This window comes from Mustelus asterias, chromosome 6, assembly GCF_964213995.1.
Source record: "Mustelus asterias chromosome 6, sMusAst1.hap1.1, whole genome shotgun sequence".
Classification (NCBI taxonomy): domain Eukaryota; kingdom Metazoa; phylum Chordata; class Chondrichthyes; order Carcharhiniformes; family Triakidae; genus Mustelus; species Mustelus asterias.
Genome location: NC_135806.1, coordinates 70239340 through 70260401, shown reverse-complemented (window position 1 = coordinate 70260401; position 21062 = coordinate 70239340). Strand labels below are relative to the sequence as shown.

The following is a 21062-nucleotide window of genomic DNA, read 5'->3' as shown; positions in this document are numbered from 1 at the left end:
TTTAGTGGTAGTTATAGTCAGTGCAGACTCAATGGGCCGAAGGGTCTTGTCTGCATTATATGACTGTGGTTCTAAATAAAAAATGCTCAAAATGTTCAGATTTGCCAACAGCAATGGAAAGAGAAAGAATCAGGTTTCGAAAATGATACAGTTGAACAGGTTTTAAGCAAGTACACAGGCAGGGGAAGGATGGGTGAAGGGGAGAAAAAGCAAAAAGGAACCTCATGTAGAAATGATTTAAATGAAGAAGAATTTGCATTTAGAGAGCTCATTTTTAAATACAAAATCAAAAGGGGTACGTTAACCTCCTTGCCATCTATAGAGACTCTCCAGGAGTCTACCAAATAATTGAGTCATAGCGGGAAGCAGAATTAGTGCAAGCCAAGAGGCAGGAGTAGAGTGTGGCTGTCACATGTGCCGCCCCAATTTTAGAACCGCTGCAGTATCACAATATGATAAATAGTATGGAAAAATCAATAGGGATCAGTAACGTTCCAATATTGTTGGGCGGCACGGTAGCACAGTGGTTAGCACTGCTGCTTCACAGCTCCAGGGTCCCGGGTTCGATTCCCGGCTCGGGTCACTGTCTGTGTGGAGTTTGCACATTCTCCTCGTGTCTGCGTGGGTTTCCTCCGGGTGCTCCGGTTTCCTCCCACAGTCCAAAATGTGCGGGTTAGGTTGATTGGCCAAGTTAAAAATTGTCCCTTAGAGTCCTGAGATGTGTAGATTAGTGGGTAAATATGTGTGGGTAGGGCCTGGGTGGGATTGTGGTCGGTGCAGACTCGATGGGCTGAATGGCCTCCTTCTGCACTGTAGGGTTTCTATGATATTCTAAAAAAGCTCACTTTATTGATTGTCCATTTACTGTTTATTTAAATGTAGCACTTAAAGATGTCAATGGTTTGTTGTAGATGTCTCTTTACCATCTTTGTTCTGTGCAATAAAGAACTTTAAACCACTGCACTTTACAAAAACAAAACAATTTTTTTTTTTAAGTTTGGAATAATAAGATATGCTGTTGAACTCATTGGTTTAATTTTGTGCCAGAGAGGTTTGATCTAATCAATCTCCATCTGTGCACTGCATCTCAGGAAAAAATATATTGGGCCTCTGAGATTTAGCACAGATTCATCAGAATGAAACTGAGGCACCAAAGTTAAATTTGTTGCATAGGTACAATGAAAATTCCCTAGTCGCCACACTCGTGTCTGTTTGGGTGTACTGAGGGAGAATTTAGCATAGCCAATGTACCTAACCAGCACGTCTTTCGGACTGTGGGAGGAAACCGGAGCACGCAGAGGAAACATGTGCAGACTTCACACAGACAGTGACCCAAGCCAGGCGTCAAACCCAGGTCCCTAGCGCTGTGAGCCAGCAGTGCCACTGTGTCTAAGATTACTCATCTATTTGAAAACAGGTTTTTAAGCCAAGTGCTGGTCTGGAGGAATAGATCTTGCCAGTGGGAAAGGGATGATCTCCTCCCTAACTGCTAGTTTACTTTGAAGGGGTAATGTCACCCATTGGGCACCCTGCAATGTTGAACCTCTTTCAAAGAATGAGGAAAGCTACTTACTGAAAATGTGTTTGCTTTGCTTTTGAAATGTAGATGCTAACTTAATTTGAAAAACAAATTTTCTATGCAAAATTTTAACAAATCTATCTTGCAGTTTTTCAGCCATTATCTGCCAAAGCTAAACTTGAAATGAATCCACGAGCAGAAGTTGACTTTGCTTCACCAAAAATGAACTTGCAAGTAAATCTACAAGACATAGCCATTGAACTGAAAAGACCTCAGGTAATAGTTGTGGTTAATTGTTTAATTGCCATGACCAGCTACGAGTGTTGTATTTGTTTTCTGTGCAGCACATTGTTAGAGCTTCATTTTTTCAGTAGTTGTGCTTTTAGGCTTGCAAGATAATGCAGGGATTAGCATGGCCAATCAACCTAGCCCGCACATCTTTGGAGTGTGGAACGAAACTGGAGCACCTGGAGGAAACTGATGCAGACACGGAGAATATGCAAATTCCGCACAGTCACCCAAGGCTGGAATTGAACCCTGGTGCTGTGAGGCAGCAGTGCTCACTGTGCCACCGTGCTGCCCCATTGATAACTGAATCCAGTAATGGTACTTATGTCACTTGTTTGAAAATTTGCAATAAAATATTACTGCTGTATTAAAATAACAATATGGGTAGAAAGGTTCCTTAAACAGACTATTTCAAAACTTTTTTTTTCTTTATTCAATAAATAAGTTAACTTTTTGACATTCCGCAGGGCTGTTTCAAAAAGAAACCATTTTAATGCAAGATATGCAAAGGTCCCAGAATGGTTCTCAAATGTTCTTATTTTTAGTTATAATTACATCAAAATTGTACCTTTTACTTTAATTGAAAATCCGTTTGATAGGGTTAGTAAATGACTGGTATTTCACAGGAGTAGCTGAGGACTATGCAAAAACAAATTGAAATAGCTGGAGAGTGGATTTGGTGTTCCTAAGGATGAGGGGTGAGGTCAGGGTGTGTTGGCTTAGGGAACTGTGTGTTTCATCTTCTGAAAAAGACTTGACAGCATGTCAGACTTGAGTGATTCTGGTGTGTTAAATGCTCCATTATAGGAACAGAAATTGGTCATTCAGTTCCTTGACTCTGTTTTGCCCAAAGGCTGATCTGTACCTCAGGTGTGTTTACTGGCCTTTGCCCATACCCCTCATGAGTTTAAGTATTATGAATCTTCACTTTGAAAATTTCAGTAAACCTATTATCTGCATTATTTTAGGGGTGTAAATTCTACCAATACCCTTGTGTCAAAGTGTTCCTGAATTACCTCGTAAATGGCCTAATTCCAATTTTAACATGATGCCTCCTTGATCTAGACTCACCTACCAGAGGGACGAGTTCTCTGCATCTACCATATTGAACCTTTTAAGTTGATTCTAAACTTGATGCATAAGCCAACCTTATGTAACCTGTCCTTATGATTTAACCCTTTAACCCTGGCATCAATGTGGAAACAGTATTTCACTGTAGGCTTGTTGTTAAATTGGTATTTTGTGTTTGAAAAGTTTAGGCAGGCTGTGGGTACTTTCAGTACTTCTCAGGTTTGTGTTCCTGATTGTTGCACTAAATTCATCCAATTTTTGACTGGTATTATGCAAGAACATGTCTCCTATTTATACTGTCATCACTTGATCATTTTTCTGTATCCGCGCATACCTCAATTATAAGTTACATGATCAGAAAGAATTGTCTGCAAAAGTACAGTCAGAGTCGTTCCACCAGCTATTTTACCTTGCTGAAGATATTTGTTCTGGTACAAAAATCTCTATTGTCTGTACAAATTCACTGTCGTCCTTATAGCAATCGATCCATGATGTTGTAAAAGCACAAGGTCTGGCAGCATCTGCGACAAAAGAACAGAGTTACTATTTGGGAGACCTCGCAAATGTTCCCATGGGTCACAGGCAGGAGCAGCCTGTGTATAAGTTCAAAGCTATGGTGATTTTCAGCATTAAGGGCATTGAGTGTTCACTGAGTTTTACGGGTCGCAATTCGTTCTGTAGCATTGCATTTGGGCTAGTGACCGCCTCCCTTGACAGCTGCAGTCGTCTTTGGTGTCCCAACATCTGGAGTTCGCTGTGCTTCTGATGCCTTGACTACCCTCCCCCTATCCTGCTCCTCTTCCACACACGGCCCAGGATGACTGGATGATGAGCCTATGGCTGTTCCTACCCTCCCTTTTAATCTGTGCTGCCACTGCAGCAACTGATTAGTGGGTATCCTGCAGCCTCTGCAGGAACTGTGTAGTGGGTATCCCTCCTTATCGACCCATCTGCACCCTTTTGCTTTGTGCTTATGCTTGCTGTGCTGAGAAACACCAGCCACAGTCTGCTGCTCCTCAGAGCTGCCCTACTGGCTGCTGCCCCTCAGCTCCTTAGAGCTGTGCTAACAACTGTCTGAAACAATGGCCTTCTCTGTCGTCTTGGACAGCTGTAAATGATTGACTTCCATTTGGGAATAAGGCCGCATTTTGGGTGCTGCCAGATTTAAACAATTGGGAATCTGAGGTCCTGTGATCTAAACTGGGCTGAAAGAGGTAATGATTGGACAGGCTGTCTGTACTTAAAGGTGATGAGTCATCAGGATGAGCTGAGAAGCATCCAAAGATGTTGAGGGAACTGTGGAATTTGCAGAGGCACTGGTATAAGGGCATGAGAATCCCGTGCGAAGCCTCACTTGAGTTCAGAGTCATACTCCAGATGTAACAGGAATGAGTGACAATGCTAAGTAATGTGCTAAAACAATTTTATTGAATATTAAGTAATGATTTGATAAATATAATTGATGATAAGATAAGTTAAAAGATAAAAGAGAAAGCATAAATATATACAAGAAAACAATAAAGACAGATTTATTTTTCTACAAATGCAAACAATAACCTTTAGTTGCTCTATTCCACAACAGCACCCTATCGGCAAAATTCCCCCTTGGTACTTTACTATGTCTCTGAGTAACATTGCGTATTGTGGACTCCTTGGCCCGTCGCTCCGATTTCGCTTCCTGCATAGTCCTCAGTGGTTGACTATTTCACTTTGGCTGCAACCCTGAATCCTGGAAGTAGTGTTCCTTTAAGGCAATTTTCTGGCTCCATTCGAGTCTTTGTGGCCTTTTTAAAACGTTTCAGAAAATGGGTGCAATCTTGGCAGCTCGCTGTGCCCATTGATCAGTGTGGTGAACTGGGAAGATAGTTTGAGATTTGCGCCCATCCCGGCCCTGTTTTACTGGCAAGAACTGAGTGCAAAGCTCCATGCCATCAGATTGCCTGGCTCTTTGTATCAGTAGTGAGTCTGGGATCTTCATATCATTAGAAAGTCCAGCCCAGCTGTCCCCCCCCACCCCGATTTCTCCTGCCTCACTGGAGAAACGCCATGCTGGCGAGAATCATTACTGGTCTTCCCCCAATGGGACTGAGCACCACGGCTATGCCAGGGTAGATTGGAGGCTATTGAAGCCCTTGGGTGCTCAGGGTCAAGGTCAGACAGTGCCTGGTTGGGCACTGTCAGGGGCAGTGCCAAGGGGGTGGGGCTGTGATGGGCGGTGCTATGCATGGTGGGAGGGGGGGGCGGGGGGTCATAATAGGAATTGGGAGTGGCAGGCGGCATGTTGGGGCTTGCTGAAAAGACTCGCTGTTATGACACGTTGAAGTTTTTTGGGAAACATCCACCCAAAGAGTCTGGAAAACACAAGTCCTTATTACTTTTATGATGTCTCCCACAGTAAGGCACTATATCCATCAATCAAACCCCATCTTCTGATTCTACACCACAGCTGACCTCTCCAAATAAGGCTACTCATTATCCTGGGTTGTAGTTCAAGTATCTTTGGGCTGAATACTGAAACAGTTCACAATGAAAAAAATGTGTTTTATGCAGTGGCATATCTAATGTCCACTCAAAACCACAGCTGTGAATATTGTTACGATGCAGGTAGAAACTCCAAGGTGTTTTATGAAGTCAGCCGAGACCATAAAATTTGCACTTTAATTTTGGCATGGGTAAGCATAAGATGTTTCACTCCAGGTATGATTCAAATAACCCATTGGAGAGCTTTTATCAAGTAAAGTTTATTTAAGAATACAGTTAACACAAAAAAAATTAGCAATAACTTTTACCAATTACAAGGAAAAAAACAACCATGATATTGTATAAACCTTAACAGCTACAAATTATGTTCCAACATGAGTATCCCTACAAAGACACATCCCCTTTTCGGTTTAGCACAGAAAATACGTATGCTCATGTGATGCTGGATCTTGCAGCTTTGCAACACCTGTTGTGAATTAGTCCTTTAGATGGAGAATTGACACTCTGACTTCCCCATCCTGTAGCTCCCAGAACACTGAGGTAGAGATAGAGCCACTGCTGGCCTCTAGGTTTTAGCCACTTAAAGAGACAGAGGTATTCCTTACCTCTAGTTACTAGCTAGTCAGCCAGCAAGAGCTAAATTTTTAATACCAGGGAGAGACAGAAACACACTGCTTCTAACTCTCAAAACTTAAAAGTAAAGTTCTCCTGTGAGGAAAGAAGAACCATCCCACCTGACCTGTCAATCATTCTTCCCCCAACAATTCAAAAGAGTTGTAAACTCCAGGACACTGCATTAGGCCAAATTAAAAGTAAACAAAAAGCCTATTATATGACGCTAGCAACAATAAAAAGACAGAGACAGCTTGGTGCCTGCTTATAACTGCAGAGAACATGCCTAAAATATATATCTTAAAGACACAGTAACATCACAATATGATATGCAAAAAAGTAATTGGCAGAAAGACCAAATCTACAGTTAATACTGAATATATAAAGAATAAAGAACCCTCCATGTCAGCATGGGTTTCCTCCAGGTGCTCCAGTTTCCTCCCACAGTCCAAAGATGTGCAGGTTAGATGGATTGGCCATGCTAAAATTGTGCCTTAGTGTCAGGGGAGCTCGCTCGGGTAAATGCATGGGGTTATGGGGATAAGGCCTGGGTGGGATTGTGGTTGGTGCAGAATCGATGGGCTGAATGGTCCCCTTTTGCACTATAGGGTTCTGTGAAAGAACAGTACAGCACAGGAGCAGGCTCTTCGGCCCTCCGAGCCTGCACCAATCACGTTTACCTATCCAGACCAATCGCTTATATCCCTCCATTCCCTATTTGTTCATATGCCTATCAAGATAAGTCTTAAATGTGGCTAGCATAACTGTCTCAACCACCTCACTTGGCAGTGCATTCCAGGCCCCCATCACCCTCAAAAAAAAACTTCCCCTACACATTACCACTGAACCCTTTCCCCCCTTAACTTGAACTTGTACCCCCTTGTAATTGTCATGTTTGCCCTGGGGAAAAAGCTTCCAACTGTTCACCCTATCCATATCTCTCATAATTTTATAAACTTCTGTCAGGTCGCCCCTCAGCCTCCGTCTTTCCAGGGAGAATAATCTCATTTTATTCAATCTCTCCTCATAGCTAATACCTTCCTTACAGGCAACATCCTGGTAAACCTTTTCTGTACTCTCTCCAAAGCCTCCACGTCCTTCTGGTAGTGTAGTGACCAGAATTGGACACAGTATTCCAAAGTGGCTTAACCAACGTTTTATACAACTGTAACATAATTTGCCAACTTTTATACTCAATACCCCATGCGATGAAGGCAAGCATGCCATATGCTTTCTTCACTACCTTTTTCACCTGTGCTGCCATTTTTAAGGATCTGTAGACCTGCAAGCCCAGATCTCTGTGTCTATGCTCCTGATGGTTCTGCCATTTATTTTATAGCTCCCACCTGAATTGGATCTACCAAAATGCATCACTTTGCATTTGTCTGGATTAAATTCTATCTGCCATTTCTCTGCCCAATTTTCCAGCCTATCTATATCCTGCTCTATTATCTGACAATCTTCATCACTATCCACAACACCGCCAATCTTAGTATCATCCGCAAACTTGCTAATCAGACCAACTACATTTTCTTCCAAGTCATTTATATTACAAACAGTAGAGATCCCAGTACTGATCTCTGCGAAACACTAGTTACAGATCTCCATTCAGAAAAACACCCCTTCACCGCTACCCTCTGTCTTCTATGGTCAACACAGTAAGACGTTTAACAACACCAGGTTAAAGTCCAACAGGTTTATTTGGTAGCAAAAGCCACGGCTTTTACCCCAGTCCAACGCCGGCATCTCCACATCATGACTTCTATGGTCAAGCCAGTTCAGAATCCATCTAGCTAGTTCACCCCTGATTCTGTGAGATTTAATCTTTTGCACCAACCTGCTATGAGGGACTTTGTCAAATGCTTTACTGAAGTCCATGTAGACAACATCCACAGCCCTTCCCTCGTCAATCATTTTTGTCGCCTCCTTAAAAAACTGAATTAAATTAGTGAGACATGACCTCCGGCGTACAAAACCATGCTGTCTGTCGCTAACAAGACCATTCAGTTCCAAATGTGTATAGATCCGATCTCTAAGAATCTTCTCCAACAATTTCACTGTCCCTGACATCAAGCTCACTGACCTATAATTACCCAGGTTATCCTTGCTACCCTTCTTAAATAACGGGACAACATTAGCTATACTCCAATCCTCTGGGGCCTCACCAGTGGCCAATGAAGAAACAAAGATTTCTGTTTGAGGCCCAGCAATTTCATCTCTTGTCTCCCTCAGTAATCTGGGATAGATGCTATCTGGCTCTGGGGATTCACCTAACACTTCCTCCCTCGTAATGATGATTTGTTCTCAAGGGTTTTCTTACCCCTCTGAGACGCTATCAATCGATGTGTTCCCCTTCTTTGTGAATACCGACGCAAAGTACTCATTAAATATCTCAGCCACTTCCTTTGGTTCTGCACATAATTTCCCTCCCTTGTCCTTAAGTGGACCAACTCTTTCTCAAAGAACAAAGAAAATTACAGCACAGGAACAGGCCCTTCGGCCCTCCAAGCCTGCACTGACCATGCTGCCCAACCATATCCCTCTATTCCCATCCTATTCATGTACTTGTCAAGACGTCCCTTAAATGTCACTACCATATCCACTTCCACTACCTCCCCCGGCAATGAGTTCCAGGCACCCACTACTCTGTAAAAATCTGCCTCGTACATCTCCTTTAAACCTTGTCCCTCGCACCTTAAACCTATGCCCTCTAGTAATTGACGCTTCCACCCTGGGGAAAAGCTTCTGACTATCCACTCTGTCCATGCCCTTCATAATCTTGTAGACTTCTATCAGGTCTCCCCTCAACCTCTGTCGCTCCAATGAGAACAAACCAAGTTTCTCCAACCTCTCCTCATAGCTAATGCCCTCCATACCAGGCAACATCCTGGTAAATATTTTCTGTACCCTCTCCAAAGCCTCCACATCCTTCTGGCAGTGTGGCGATCAAATTGAACACTATATTCCAAGTGCGGCCTAACTAAGGTTCTATAAAGCTGCAACATGACATGCAAATTTTTAAACTCAATACCCCGGCCGATGAAAGCAAGCATGCCGTATGCCTTCTTGACTACCTTCTCCACCTGCATTGACACTTTCAGTGACCTGTGTACCTGTACACCCAGATCCCTTTGCCTATCAATCCTCCTAAGGGTTCTGCCATTTACTGTATATTTCCTATCTGTATTAGACCTTCCAAAATGCATTACCTCACATTTGTCCGGATTAAACTCCATCTGCCAACTCTCCGCCCAAGTCTCCAACTGATCTATATCCTCTGATGGTCCTCATCGCTATCCGCAAATCCCACACCAAACTTTGTGTCGTCCGCAAACGTACTAATCAATCCAGTTACATTTTCCTCCAAATCACTAGCTACCCTCTTGTTCCTAATATATGTATAAAATACATTGGGATTCTCCTTAATTCTGTCTGCCAAGGACTTTTCGTGACCCTTTTTGCCCTCCTAACTCCCTGTTTGAGCTCTTTTCTACTTTCCCTGTCTTCTTCAAATGCTTCATCTGTTTTTAGTTGCCTAGACTTCATGTATGCATCCTTTTTCTTTTTGACTGGACTCTCAATTTCCCTGGTCATCCACGGTTCCCGAATCCTGCCTTTCCGATCCTTCCTTTTCATAGGCACATGCCTGTCCTGCACGCCGATCAACTGCTCCTTAAAAGACTCCCATGTGCCAAATGTGGATTTACCCTCAAACAGTCTCTCCCAAACAACAGCTTCCAAATCCTGCCTAATATGGTTGTAGTTAGCCTTCCCCCCCCAATTTAGCACCTTAACCCTAGGACAACACCAGTATCCAAAAGCTTACGGAATTGTGGTCACTGTTCGCCGCATGTTCCCCCACTGTAACTTTGACCTGGCCGGGCTCATTCCCTCGTACTAGGTTCAGTATAGCCCCATATTGTTCCAAAAAGCCTTCCTGGACACACTTAAATTCCTCACCATCCAGAACCTTAGCCCTAAGGGATTTCCAGTCAATATGAAGAAAATTAAAGTCTCCCACTATAACAACCCTATTATTTCTACATCTGTCCAGAATCTGCTTACATATCCGTTCCTCAACTTCCTGTGGGCTATTGGGAGGCCTGTAGTACACCCCCATCATAGTGACTGCCCCCTTCCTGTTTCTGAGTTCTACCCACAGTGTCTCAATATATGATTCTTTCAAGGTGTCTTCCCTCTGTGCAGCTGTAATATGTTCCCTAACCAGTACCGCAACTCCCTCACCTCTTTTACCTTCCCCTCTGTCTCGCCTAAAACATTTATTTCCCAGAATATTTAGCTGTCAGTCCTGTCCCACTTTTAGCCAAGTCTCCGTTATCACAACTTCATCCAAGTTCCATTCAAGAATCAAGGCTCTAAGTTCATCTGTCTTACCTGTTATATCCCTTGCATTGAAGTAGATGCATTCCAGACCTCCAGGCCCACTGAGTTTGACCTTCCCCAGTCTGCTCTTCCCCTTAGCCAGCCTGGCCTTGGTCCCCTGCTCATCCGTAGTAGCTACACTTCCTGACCTACTGTTCTGATTCCCAGTCCTGGCCACATTAGTTTAAACCCACCCGAACCATACTAGCAAACCTCCCAGCCAGGATATTGGTGTCCCTCCAATTCAAGTGTAACCCATCCTTCTGTACAGGCCCCACCTTCCCTGGAAGACATCCCAAGATCAAAAAAACGGAAACTCTCCTTCCTGCACCAGTTCTTTAGCCACGTGTTCAGCCTCACTAGCACGTGGCACGGGGAGTAATCCTGAGATTACTACCCTAGAGGTCCTGCTTTTCAAACTTCTACCTAACTCCCAAAATTGCCGTTGTAGGACCTCGCTACTCTTTCTACTTATGTCATTCGTGCCAATGTGGACAATGACATCCGTCTGATTTCCCTCCTGTTTTAGGATGCTTTGCACCCACTCGGATATATCCAGGACCCTGGCACCAGAGAGGCAAACTACCATCCTGGAGTCCCTTTCGCAGCCACAGAAACGCCTATCTGTGCCCCTGACTATTGAATCCCCTACCACTATTGCTTTGCTACGTTTTTTATCCCACGTCTGTCCAGCAGGGCTAGACGTGGTGCCTTCACTCTGGCCACTGCTGTTGCTGTCCCCTGATGGAACTTCCCCCTCATCAGTATCCAAAACGGCATTCTTGTTAGATAGGGGGACAGCCTTGGGGACCCTTGCACTCACTGCCTACCCCGTCAGGTGTTCACCCATCTATCTTCCTGCACCTTGGGTGTGACCACATCTCTAGCTATTATCTATATCAATTTCAGCTAATTGTGTGCGCCGCAGTGCCTCGAGCTGCTGTTCCAACCGATCCATGCTTTCGGTGAGCATCTGCAACTGGATGCACTTCCCACAGATGTAGTCCTCCGGGATACTTGAAGTGTCCATGATACTCCACGTCGTGCAAGAGTAGCACACAACCCCGCCAATTGACGTCTCCCTCGCTCTATTGATTAATCAATGATCAAAGCGCAATTATATCTTTGTTTAAATCAATATCTACAAATTAAAATTCAATAAAGGTTAATTTAAAGTCAAATGTGAAACAAAAATAACATGACAAAAAATAGTGTTTGTGGCTTTCTATCCTCCTTGGATATTGGGCTGGTGCCAGATAGACTGGGGAATTGCAAACATTTATGCCCTTGGTCAAAAATAAGGTGCACTTCTAAGCCCGGCAACTGCAGGCCTACAATTTAACCTCAGCGATGGCAATGCTTTAGAAAAGATAATTTAGAACAAAGTTAAGTGACACTTGAATAAATGTGGATTAAGGAAAGCCATCATGGCAAACCATGTTTAACTATTTTGCTTGTATTTTTGAGGTAACAGTGTTGAAGAGTTGATGTGTGTATGTAGACTTTGAAAGGCATTTGCTAAAGTGCCATATAACAGGCCTGTGAATTAAGTTATAGTCCATGGAGTAAAAGGGACAGTAGCAACACAGATACAATGTTGGCTGAGTGATGGGCAACAGAGAGTAATGATGAATGATGATAGTGGAATTGCGCAGAAGTGGTGCTGAGTCATTTCTTGATCAATATTATAGAGCACAATTTCAAAATTTGCAGATGACACAAAATGTGGAAGTATTCTGAACTGTGAAGAATTGACTGGTGAAATAGGTGGGCTAGCAGCAAATGAAATTTGATGCAGAAAAGTGTCAAATTTCAGCAAGAAGAATGCTGAGAAGCAATATAAACGTAAGAGTTCTATTCTAAAATTGATCGAGGAGCAGAGGGACCTAGAATATGTGCACGAAGCATTGAAAGTCTCAGGGTAGGTTGAGAAAATATTTAATGAAGCATATGAGATCCTGGACTAAGTAGGAGAATGGACTACAAGGGCAAGGATGTTGTGATGACATTTAAGAAGACACTGGTCAAGCTTCAACTGGAGTAGTGTCCAATTCTGGCCACCATATGTTGGGATGTGAAGGTATCAGCGAGAATACAAAAACGCTTCATGAGAATGGTTCAAGGATGAGGAAAAGAGAAGGCTGAGTGTTTTTCTAGAAGGTGTTCAAAGTCATGAGGGACGGTCTGGACAGAAACTTCTCATTGATGAAATGATTGTGATCTGGAAGACACAGCAACAGTGATGTGAGGAAACTTTTTTTAAACAGCAAGTGGTTAGGATCTGGAGTACACTGTGCACAACTGTCGTGAAGGCAGTATAAAATTAGGTCTTCAAAAGAGAATTGGGTGGTTATCCAAAGAGGAAAGACTTGCAGGGCCTCCTCCTTTGCTGGAATCATTCAGATGTACAATTTGGTCCCTTGTAAACTCTTGGACCAAAACATTGATCAATGAAAGCCAAGCCACAATGTACTTTCAGGTCACCTCTTTTAACACTTTTATCCAGAACATATCACAAACAGGATTCAAAAAATAGTTAAGTATAAGATTCAGTGCAACAACCAGTCATGGTGTTTAAGTTAGTTTTCATTGATTAGCAAGGAAACTCTATGTAGGTGTTATTGTGCTTGATTGAGCGACATGGCATAAGGAAGGAGGTGCTACTGAAAGCCACATTGATGCTCTTGTCTCAGAACTCCCCCTCCCCCATGTGTTCTCTCAAATGAGCTCTGCTCCACAATTCTATTTGCATTATCACTCCCACTTGGTCTGGGATCTCTCATTGATCCAGGGACTCTAATGGGTGCACAGCTGCCATCAGCCACCACTCCTACTGGGCTGGCATTGCATCCCCCTCTCCCCAGTAACTGACGGTGCTGGTTCTCTGACTGGTGGGCAAAAGCCTTTGAGCTGACAGAATCCGAGCCCATGATCCTTATAATTAGTGACAGATGATTTTAGCCTAGAAATCACTAGTGATGGTATTAGTAGATAACTGAATTCAAATCTCCTGGTTTCAAATAGATTATCACTGCTATTAAGATAGTATATTAATTGGCAGTAGTAATTCTAGGCTTTTACCTAAGTTCTCATGGAGAACCCAATTTCTTTTTCATTGAACAGTTTCTCAGCATCATGGAGCTACTTGGATCTATTGACATGATGTCAAGGAATCTGCCATATAGGAAATACAAACCAAATGTCCCCTGCCGCAACAATGCTAAAAAATGGTAAATATTTTAATTACTTCCACTGTTTCGGAAATGAACTTGATATTTGAAGAGATATGATATAGAAATTACATTGAGAATTTCTTTGGAGAGAACTTGATTTTATTTTTGTTTATTAATTGAATTATTCTAGTTGATCACTGAAACATGCAAGTTATGGTAAGAACTGTTAAAAAGAGGCTCCCATGAAATTTAACTTTAGCTGCATTCATTGCAGTCCTTGGGTGATTTATACATTTGTCCTACATTAAAGACTTTGTTTTACAATTAGAATGAGAAGTACAATATACTATTTGAAAATTAGATATTACTCTGGCAACAATTGCAATTCCATGCTTGCATTGAGATTTTGTCACATACTATTTATTAATTCCTTAAATGGACTCATTGTGACAAATGGTCTCCTGTGCCATAATGACTCTGAAACAAAAATATTTCAGTATAAGTTGTACATATTCATTCTGGCACTTGTTTTGCTAGAAGCTTATATTTGGATATAGTTGGGTCTCGTTGCAGGATTGTTTTGTCTATTAATGTTCTATGCTGGCAACGTGCATTTGTAAAAATCCATCCTTCAAAACACAACTGGCCGAACAACATAATGAAAGCGCAACTACTTTTTTTAGAATTCGTGTGAGAAAATGTCTACTAATTTCACCAGAGAGTAAATTTCATGTAATTATGATGCTGTGGTCCCATGAAAATTTAACTGGAGTGAACGTTCAATTTCAGTGCGTGATATCTCATTTAATGGTGCTAGCAGTTTATTTACATTTTAATTACATTCTACTTATTGGGGTTTTATTACTATTGTTTTCAATATACAAAACTAAAAGCATTATAGGCATTTCAGGTTCTATGGTCAGAATATACTTTACAATTGCAAATTTCCAGCACAGAACTTTAATGGACATAAATTCTAGTGTGAGCTAACCACCTAATGTGTAAAGTACTAGACTAATAAAATATGTAAAATTTTCCCTCAAATAAGTTTTGTTTTTGTTTGAGCAAATGTACTTGAGGAATACTATTAGTTCACTAGTTGAACTTGGAAATGCTGTAAATGAGTTTTTGTGCAATGGATATCTTTGACTGCTACTCTATAACATAACGACTTACAGGTCTTAGTCGACAATTTAGCATTATGTCATAGTTCCTATGAACATGCTACGCTTTAACTGAACACTTGGTTTGACCAAATATTGACTGTAAATTGCAAAGTATGAGTCAACCTGACGTACAATACTCCCACCTTTTCCAGCCACAACACAATACACTTGCATTTGCAGTTGGCCTCAATTTTACTTCCCCCAAGTGCATATTTTACTTGAATAGTACCCCTTAGCTGGGTGTGGGGGAATCAAGCAGGTGATATGAGCTGGATTGTGAATGTCCGCAGGAGTTTAAGACACATTACTCTAAGTTGGAAGTAAATTGCATTTCAAAATGGCGAACGCCCACTCCAACTCTAGTGTTTCACCCTTATACTCTGTATAAGTCACCTCCCATTTTTGGAGAGATTTTAAGGCTTCAAAAATTGACTTGTATGCCAATACCTAAGGCAAATGGTATTCTGTAAGTATGGAAGAGTTGAGAGTTTCTGTACAAATGTTGACCTGTAATCTCTTTTTAAGAGGACATTGTTGTATTGCTTTTGAAATAATCAGGTGGAAATATGCGATAAATGGCATATTGGAAGAGAATATAAAGCCTGCACTTGATGCATGGTCATGGCAACACATTCGAAAGCACAGGCAAAAAGTAAAAAATTACAGGAGATACTACAAATCAAGAATCAAAACTAAAAAACCAGATGAAGAACTTATCAGCACACTTAAGGTTGGTGGACATCTTATCTTAAACAAAATATATTTGATCGATTTTAAATGTTACTTCAAGCAGTATAATTATTCTATCATTTTTATGCCATGATACTTGATAAACAACTAACAAGTTATTTTGTTTCTGAACTTTTTTATAAAGAAAACTGTGGAACTAAAAAGCCAAGGTCCTAGCAAATCCTAATTTAAATCCAAGCCTGTACCTGACCAAAGTTGCGAGTGTCGAATTTGCGTGTAAACTGCGTAAAATCCCACTTTTTTTTTTAAAGGGAGTTTCAAAATAAAATCTCCCACACTCTGCACTGCAAAGTGCACTAGCATAAATCCCATTGAAAATCAGTGGGTGGAGCCTATTGCCGCTGGAGAGGCCGGCAGCATGTCTCTGAGCGGGCCACTGCACATGTGCCAATCTTGCCCCTTTGGCACTGCCTGATGCCTGGTGGGCAATGCCAAGGAACCCCCAGGCATTGGCACTTTGCCTCTTGGGCAGCGCCAGGAGCCTAGGCTGGCATTGCTAAGGTGGCAATGCCGAGGGGTATCATCCAGTGCCCTACTCTTGGGAGCCTCGATTGGCCCCCCCCCCCCCCCCCCCCCCCCCCCCCCCTCACTCCAGTGGGATTGGTCCGCCAGTGCCCCACAAGTGGGGAGCTATACTAAACCCCACTGGAGTGAACCACACCTTGTGGGTGGGGAGGCTAAGCTAGCAGGCCCGGAGACTTCACCCCCCGGGCCCGCTGATGACATTTAAAACAGATTCAAATACACATTATAATAATTTATGCAGCTCCGCACTGATTTCTGGCACGGGGCTGACGGCAAAGGAAATCCGGCTGCCAGAGATGTGCGGAGATTGTGGCGGCCAGCGGTGAGCCCGTGAAACGGTCTCCGCTCGAGTCTCCTGGCCCACTGCGCTACAAAAGCAGTGCAGCGGGCTGGGAGAATCGCCCCCCCCCTCCTCCCAGTGCCTGTCAACAATCCAATTAGGGTGAAGTTGTTTACTTTAAATACGATGGATGTCTTTACAGCAAATGTCAACACACTGTGTCTGTGGTGCTGTTATATTCAATCTAGTTTTGTTTTCAATCAATGTTTTGACATAAATGCACTTCCAGTAGGAACACAGGACACTGGCCAATTCATTTCATTCTGATCTAAGATTGCATACACAATCATAGAAAACTATAGCATAGAAGAAAATCATTTGACTCTCTTGTGCCTGTTCCCAGCTTTTTGGAAGGTCTGTTAGTTCCATCCCACTGACCCTTATCCCATTGCATTTTGTTATACACTCTTTCTTAGTGCATTGCAGAATACTGTATGCGGGAGGACACCTCTGAGGGCTCATACAGCGAGGTAATATGGGTAGGACTTGGGAATAGGAAAGGTGTAGTCACAAGGTTGGGGGTTTACTATAGGCCTCCCAACAGCCACCGGGAGATAGAGGAACAGATATGTAGGCAGATTTTGGCAAGGTGTAAGAGTAACAGGGTTGTTTTGGTGGGAGATTTTAACTTCCCCTATATTGACTGGGATTCACTTAGTGCTAGGGACGTGGATGGGGCAAAGTTTGTAAGGAGCATCCAGGAGGGCTTCTTGAAAGAGTATTTTCATATTGTCATTTTCATAAATGACCTGGATGAGGAAGCGGAGGGATGGGTTGGTAAGTTTGCCGACGCCACGAAGGTTGGTGGGGTTGTGGATAGTCTGGAGGGATGTCAGAAGTTACAGAGGGACATAGATAGGATGCAAGACTGGGCGGACAAGTGGCAGATGGACTTCAACTCAGATAAATGCGTCGTGGTCCATTTTGGTAGGTCAAATGGGATGAAGGAGTACAATATAAAGGGAAAGACTCTTAGTACTGTAGAGGATCAGAAGGACCTTGGGGTCTGGGTCCATAGGACTCTAAAATCGGCCCTGCAGGTGGAGGAGGTGGTTAAGAAGGTGTATGGTGTGCTGGCCTTTATCAATCGAGGAATTGAGTTTAGGAGTCCAGGGATAATGATGCAACTATATAAAACCCTCGTCAGACACCACTTGGGGTACTGTGCTCAGTTCTGGTCGTCTCACTATAGGAAGGATGTGGAAAAGATTGAAAGGGTGCAGAGGAGATTTACAAGGATGTTGCCTGGATTGAGTGGCATGCTTTATGAGGATAGGCTGAGGGAGCTTGGTCTTTTCTCCTTGGAGAGACGTAGGATGAGAGGAGACCTAATAGAGGTATATAAGATGTTGAGAGGCATAGATCGGGTGGACTCTCGGAGGCTTTTTCCCAGGGTGGAAATGTCTGCTACGAGAGGACACAGGTTTAAGGTGCTGGGGGTAGGTACAGGGGAGATGTTAGGGGTAAGTTTTTCACACAGAGGGTGGTGGGCGAGTGGAATCGGCTGCCGTCAGGGGTGGTGGAGGCGAACTCAATAGGGTCTTTTAAGAGACTCCTGGATGAGTACATGGAGCTTAATAGGATGGAGGGTTATAGGTAGGTCTAGAAGGTAGGGATGTGTTCGGTACAACTTGTGGGCCGAAGGGCCTGTTTGTGCTGTAGTTTTTCTATGTTTCTATGTTCTATGTTTAGTATGTAGATAGTCAAACTAGGGAAGGGGCCGTATTGGACCTGGTACTGGGGAATGAGCCTGGCCAGGTGGTCAACGTTTCATTAGGGGAGCAGTTCGGGAACAGTGACCACAACTCAGTAAGTTTTAAGGTACTGATGGATAAGAATAAGTGGAGTCCTCAAGTGAAGGTGCTAAATTGGGGGAAGGCTAATTGCAACAATATTAGGCAGGGACTGAAGAATGTAGATTGGGGGCAGATGTTTGAGGGTAAATCAACATCCTGGCATGTGAGAAGCTTTTAAGTGCAAGTTGATAAGAATTCAGGACCGGCACGTTCCTGTAAGGATGAAGGATAAGTATGGCAAGTTTTGGGAACTTTGGATAACGAGAGATATTGTGAGTCTAGTCAAAGAGAAAAAGAAAGCATTTGTCAAGGTTGGGAGGCTGGGAACACACGAAGCAAGTGTGGAATACAAGAAAAGTTGAAAGAAACTTAAGCAAGGAGTAAGGAGGGCTAAAAGAGCTCACAAAAAGTCATTGGCTGGCAGGATTAAGATGAATCCCAAGGCTTTTTATACATATATAAAAAGCAAGAGGGTAGCCAGGGAGAAGGTTGGTCCACTCAAGGACAAGGGAATGGAATCTATGCGTGGAGCCACAGGAAATGGGCAAGATATTAAATTAGTACTTTGCGTCAGTATTCACCAAAGAGAAGGACTTGGATGATAAGTCTGGGGAAGGGTGTGCAGATAGTTTGGGTCACACTGAGATCAAAAAGGAGGTGGTATTGGGGTTCTTGAGAAACATTAAGATAGGCAAGTCCCCAGGGCCTGTTGGGATATGCCCCAGAATACTGAAAGAAACAAAGGAGGAAATTGTTGGGACCTTGAGAGAAATATTTGTATCCTCACTGGCTATAGGGGAGGTCACAGTAAGAAGTTTAACAACACCAGGTTAAAGTCCAACAGGTTTATTTGGTAGCAAAAGCCACACAAGCTTTCGAGGCTCTAAGCCCCTTCTTCAGGTGAGTGGGAATTCTGTTCACAAACAGAACTTATAAAGACACAGACTCAATTTACATGAATAATGGTTGGAATGCGAATACTTACAACTAATCCAGTCTTTAAGAAACAAAACAATGGGAGTGGAGAGAGCATCAAGACAGGCTAAAAAGATGTGTATTGTCTCCAGACAAGACAGCCAGTGAAACTCTGCAGGTCCACGCAACTGTGGGAGTTACAAATAGTGTGACATGAACCCAATATCCCGGTTGAGGCCGTCCTTGTGTGTGCGGAACTTGGCTATCAGTTTCTGCTCAGCGACTCTGTGCTGTCGTGTGTCGCGAAGGCCGCCTTGGAGAACGCTTACCCGAATATCAGAGGCCCAATGCCCGTGACCGCTGAAGTGCTCCCCAACAGGAAGAGAACAGTCTTGCCTGGTGATTGTCGAGCGGTGTTCATTCATCCGTTGTCGCAGCGTCTGCATAGTTTCCCCAATGTACCATGCCTCGGGACATCCTTTCTTGCAGCATGGTACATTGGGGAAACTATGCAGACGCTGCGACAACGGATGAATGAACACCGCTCGACAATCACCAGGCAAGACTGTTCTCTTCCTGTTGGGGAGCACTTCAGCGGTCACGGGCATTCGGCCTCTGATATTCGGGTAAGCGTTCTCCAAGGCGGCCTTCGCGACACACGACAGCGCAGAGTCGCTGAGCAGAAACTGATAGCCAAGTTCCGCACACACAAGGACGGCCTCAACCGGGATATTGGGTTCATGTCACACTATTTGTAACTCCCACAGTTGCGTGGACCTGCAGAGTTTCACTGGCTGTCTTGTCTGGAGACAATACACATCTTTTTAGCCTGTCTTGATGCTCTCTCCACTCCCATTGTTTTGTTTCTTAAAGACTGGATTAGTTGTAAGTATTCGCATTCCAACCATTATTCATGTAAATTGAGTCTGTGTCTTTATAAGTTCTGTTTGTGAACAGAATTCCCACTCACCTGAAGAAGGGGCTTAGAGCCTCGAAAGCTTGTGTGGCTTTTGCTACCAAATAAACCTGTTGGACTTTAACCTGGTGTTGTTAAACTTCTTACTGTGTTTACCCCTGTCCAACGCCGGCATCTCCACATATAGGGGAGGTCCCAGATGATTGGAGAATAGCCAATGTTGTTCCTTTGCTGAAGAAGGGCAGCAAGGATAATCCAGGTAATTACAGGCCAGTGAGGCTTATGTCAGTGGTAGGGAAATTATTAGAGAGGATTCTTCGAGACAGGATTTACTCCCACTTGGAAATAAGCAGACATATTAGCAAGAGGCAACATGGTTTTGTGAAGGGGAGGTCGTGTCTCACTAACCTGATTGAATTTTTCGAGAAAGTGATGATGATGGTTGATGAAGGTAGGGCAGCGGATGTTGTCTACATGGACTTCAGTAAGGCCTTTGACAAGGTCCTTCATGGCAGACTGGTACAGAAGGTGAAGTCGCACAGGATCAGAGGGTAGCAGTGGAAGGGTGCATTTCTGAATGGAGGGCTATGACAAGCGGCGTTCCTCGGAGATCAGTGCCGGGACCTTTGCTGGAGGAAAATGTAACTGGTTTGATTAGTAAGTTTGCAGATGACACAAAGGTTGGTGGAATTGTGGATAGTGGTGAGGACCGTCAGAGGATACAGCAAGATATAGATCAGTTGGAGACTTGGGCGGAGAGATGGCAGATGGAGTTTAATCCAGACAAATGTGAGGTAATGCATTTTGGAAGGTCTAATAAAGATAGGAAATATACAGTCAATGGCAGAACCCTTTGGAGTATTGATAGGCAGAGGGATCTGGGTGTACAGGTACACAGGTCACTGAAAGTAGTCAAGAAGGCATATGGCATGCTTGCCTTCATCGGCCGGGGCATTGAGTTTAAAAGTTGGCAAGTCATGTTGCAGCTTTATAGAACCTTAGTTAGGCTGCACTTGGAATATAGTGTTCAATTCTGGTCGCCACACTACCAGAAGGATGTGGAGGCTTTGGAGAGGATACAGAAAATATTTACCAGGATGTTGCCTGGTATGGAGGGCATTAGCTAT

At 43.3% G+C, this 21062-nt stretch overlaps 1 protein-coding gene across 3 annotated transcripts in view; it reads left to right on the top strand.

The window, feature by feature from the left end:
• vps13a (vacuolar protein sorting 13 homolog A) overlaps positions 1-21062 on the top strand; it is a 434277-nt gene that overhangs the window by 94035 nt on the left and 319180 nt on the right. For all 3 annotated transcript variants that reach the window (XM_078214517.1, XM_078214516.1, XM_078214518.1), the window contains exons 11-13: positions 1668-1795; positions 13478-13584; positions 15252-15423. In XM_078214517.1, the coding sequence (XP_078070643.1) occupies positions 1668-1795; positions 13478-13584; positions 15252-15423 (407 nt within the window). The remainder of the gene's footprint in view (positions 1-1667; positions 1796-13477; positions 13585-15251; positions 15424-21062) is intronic.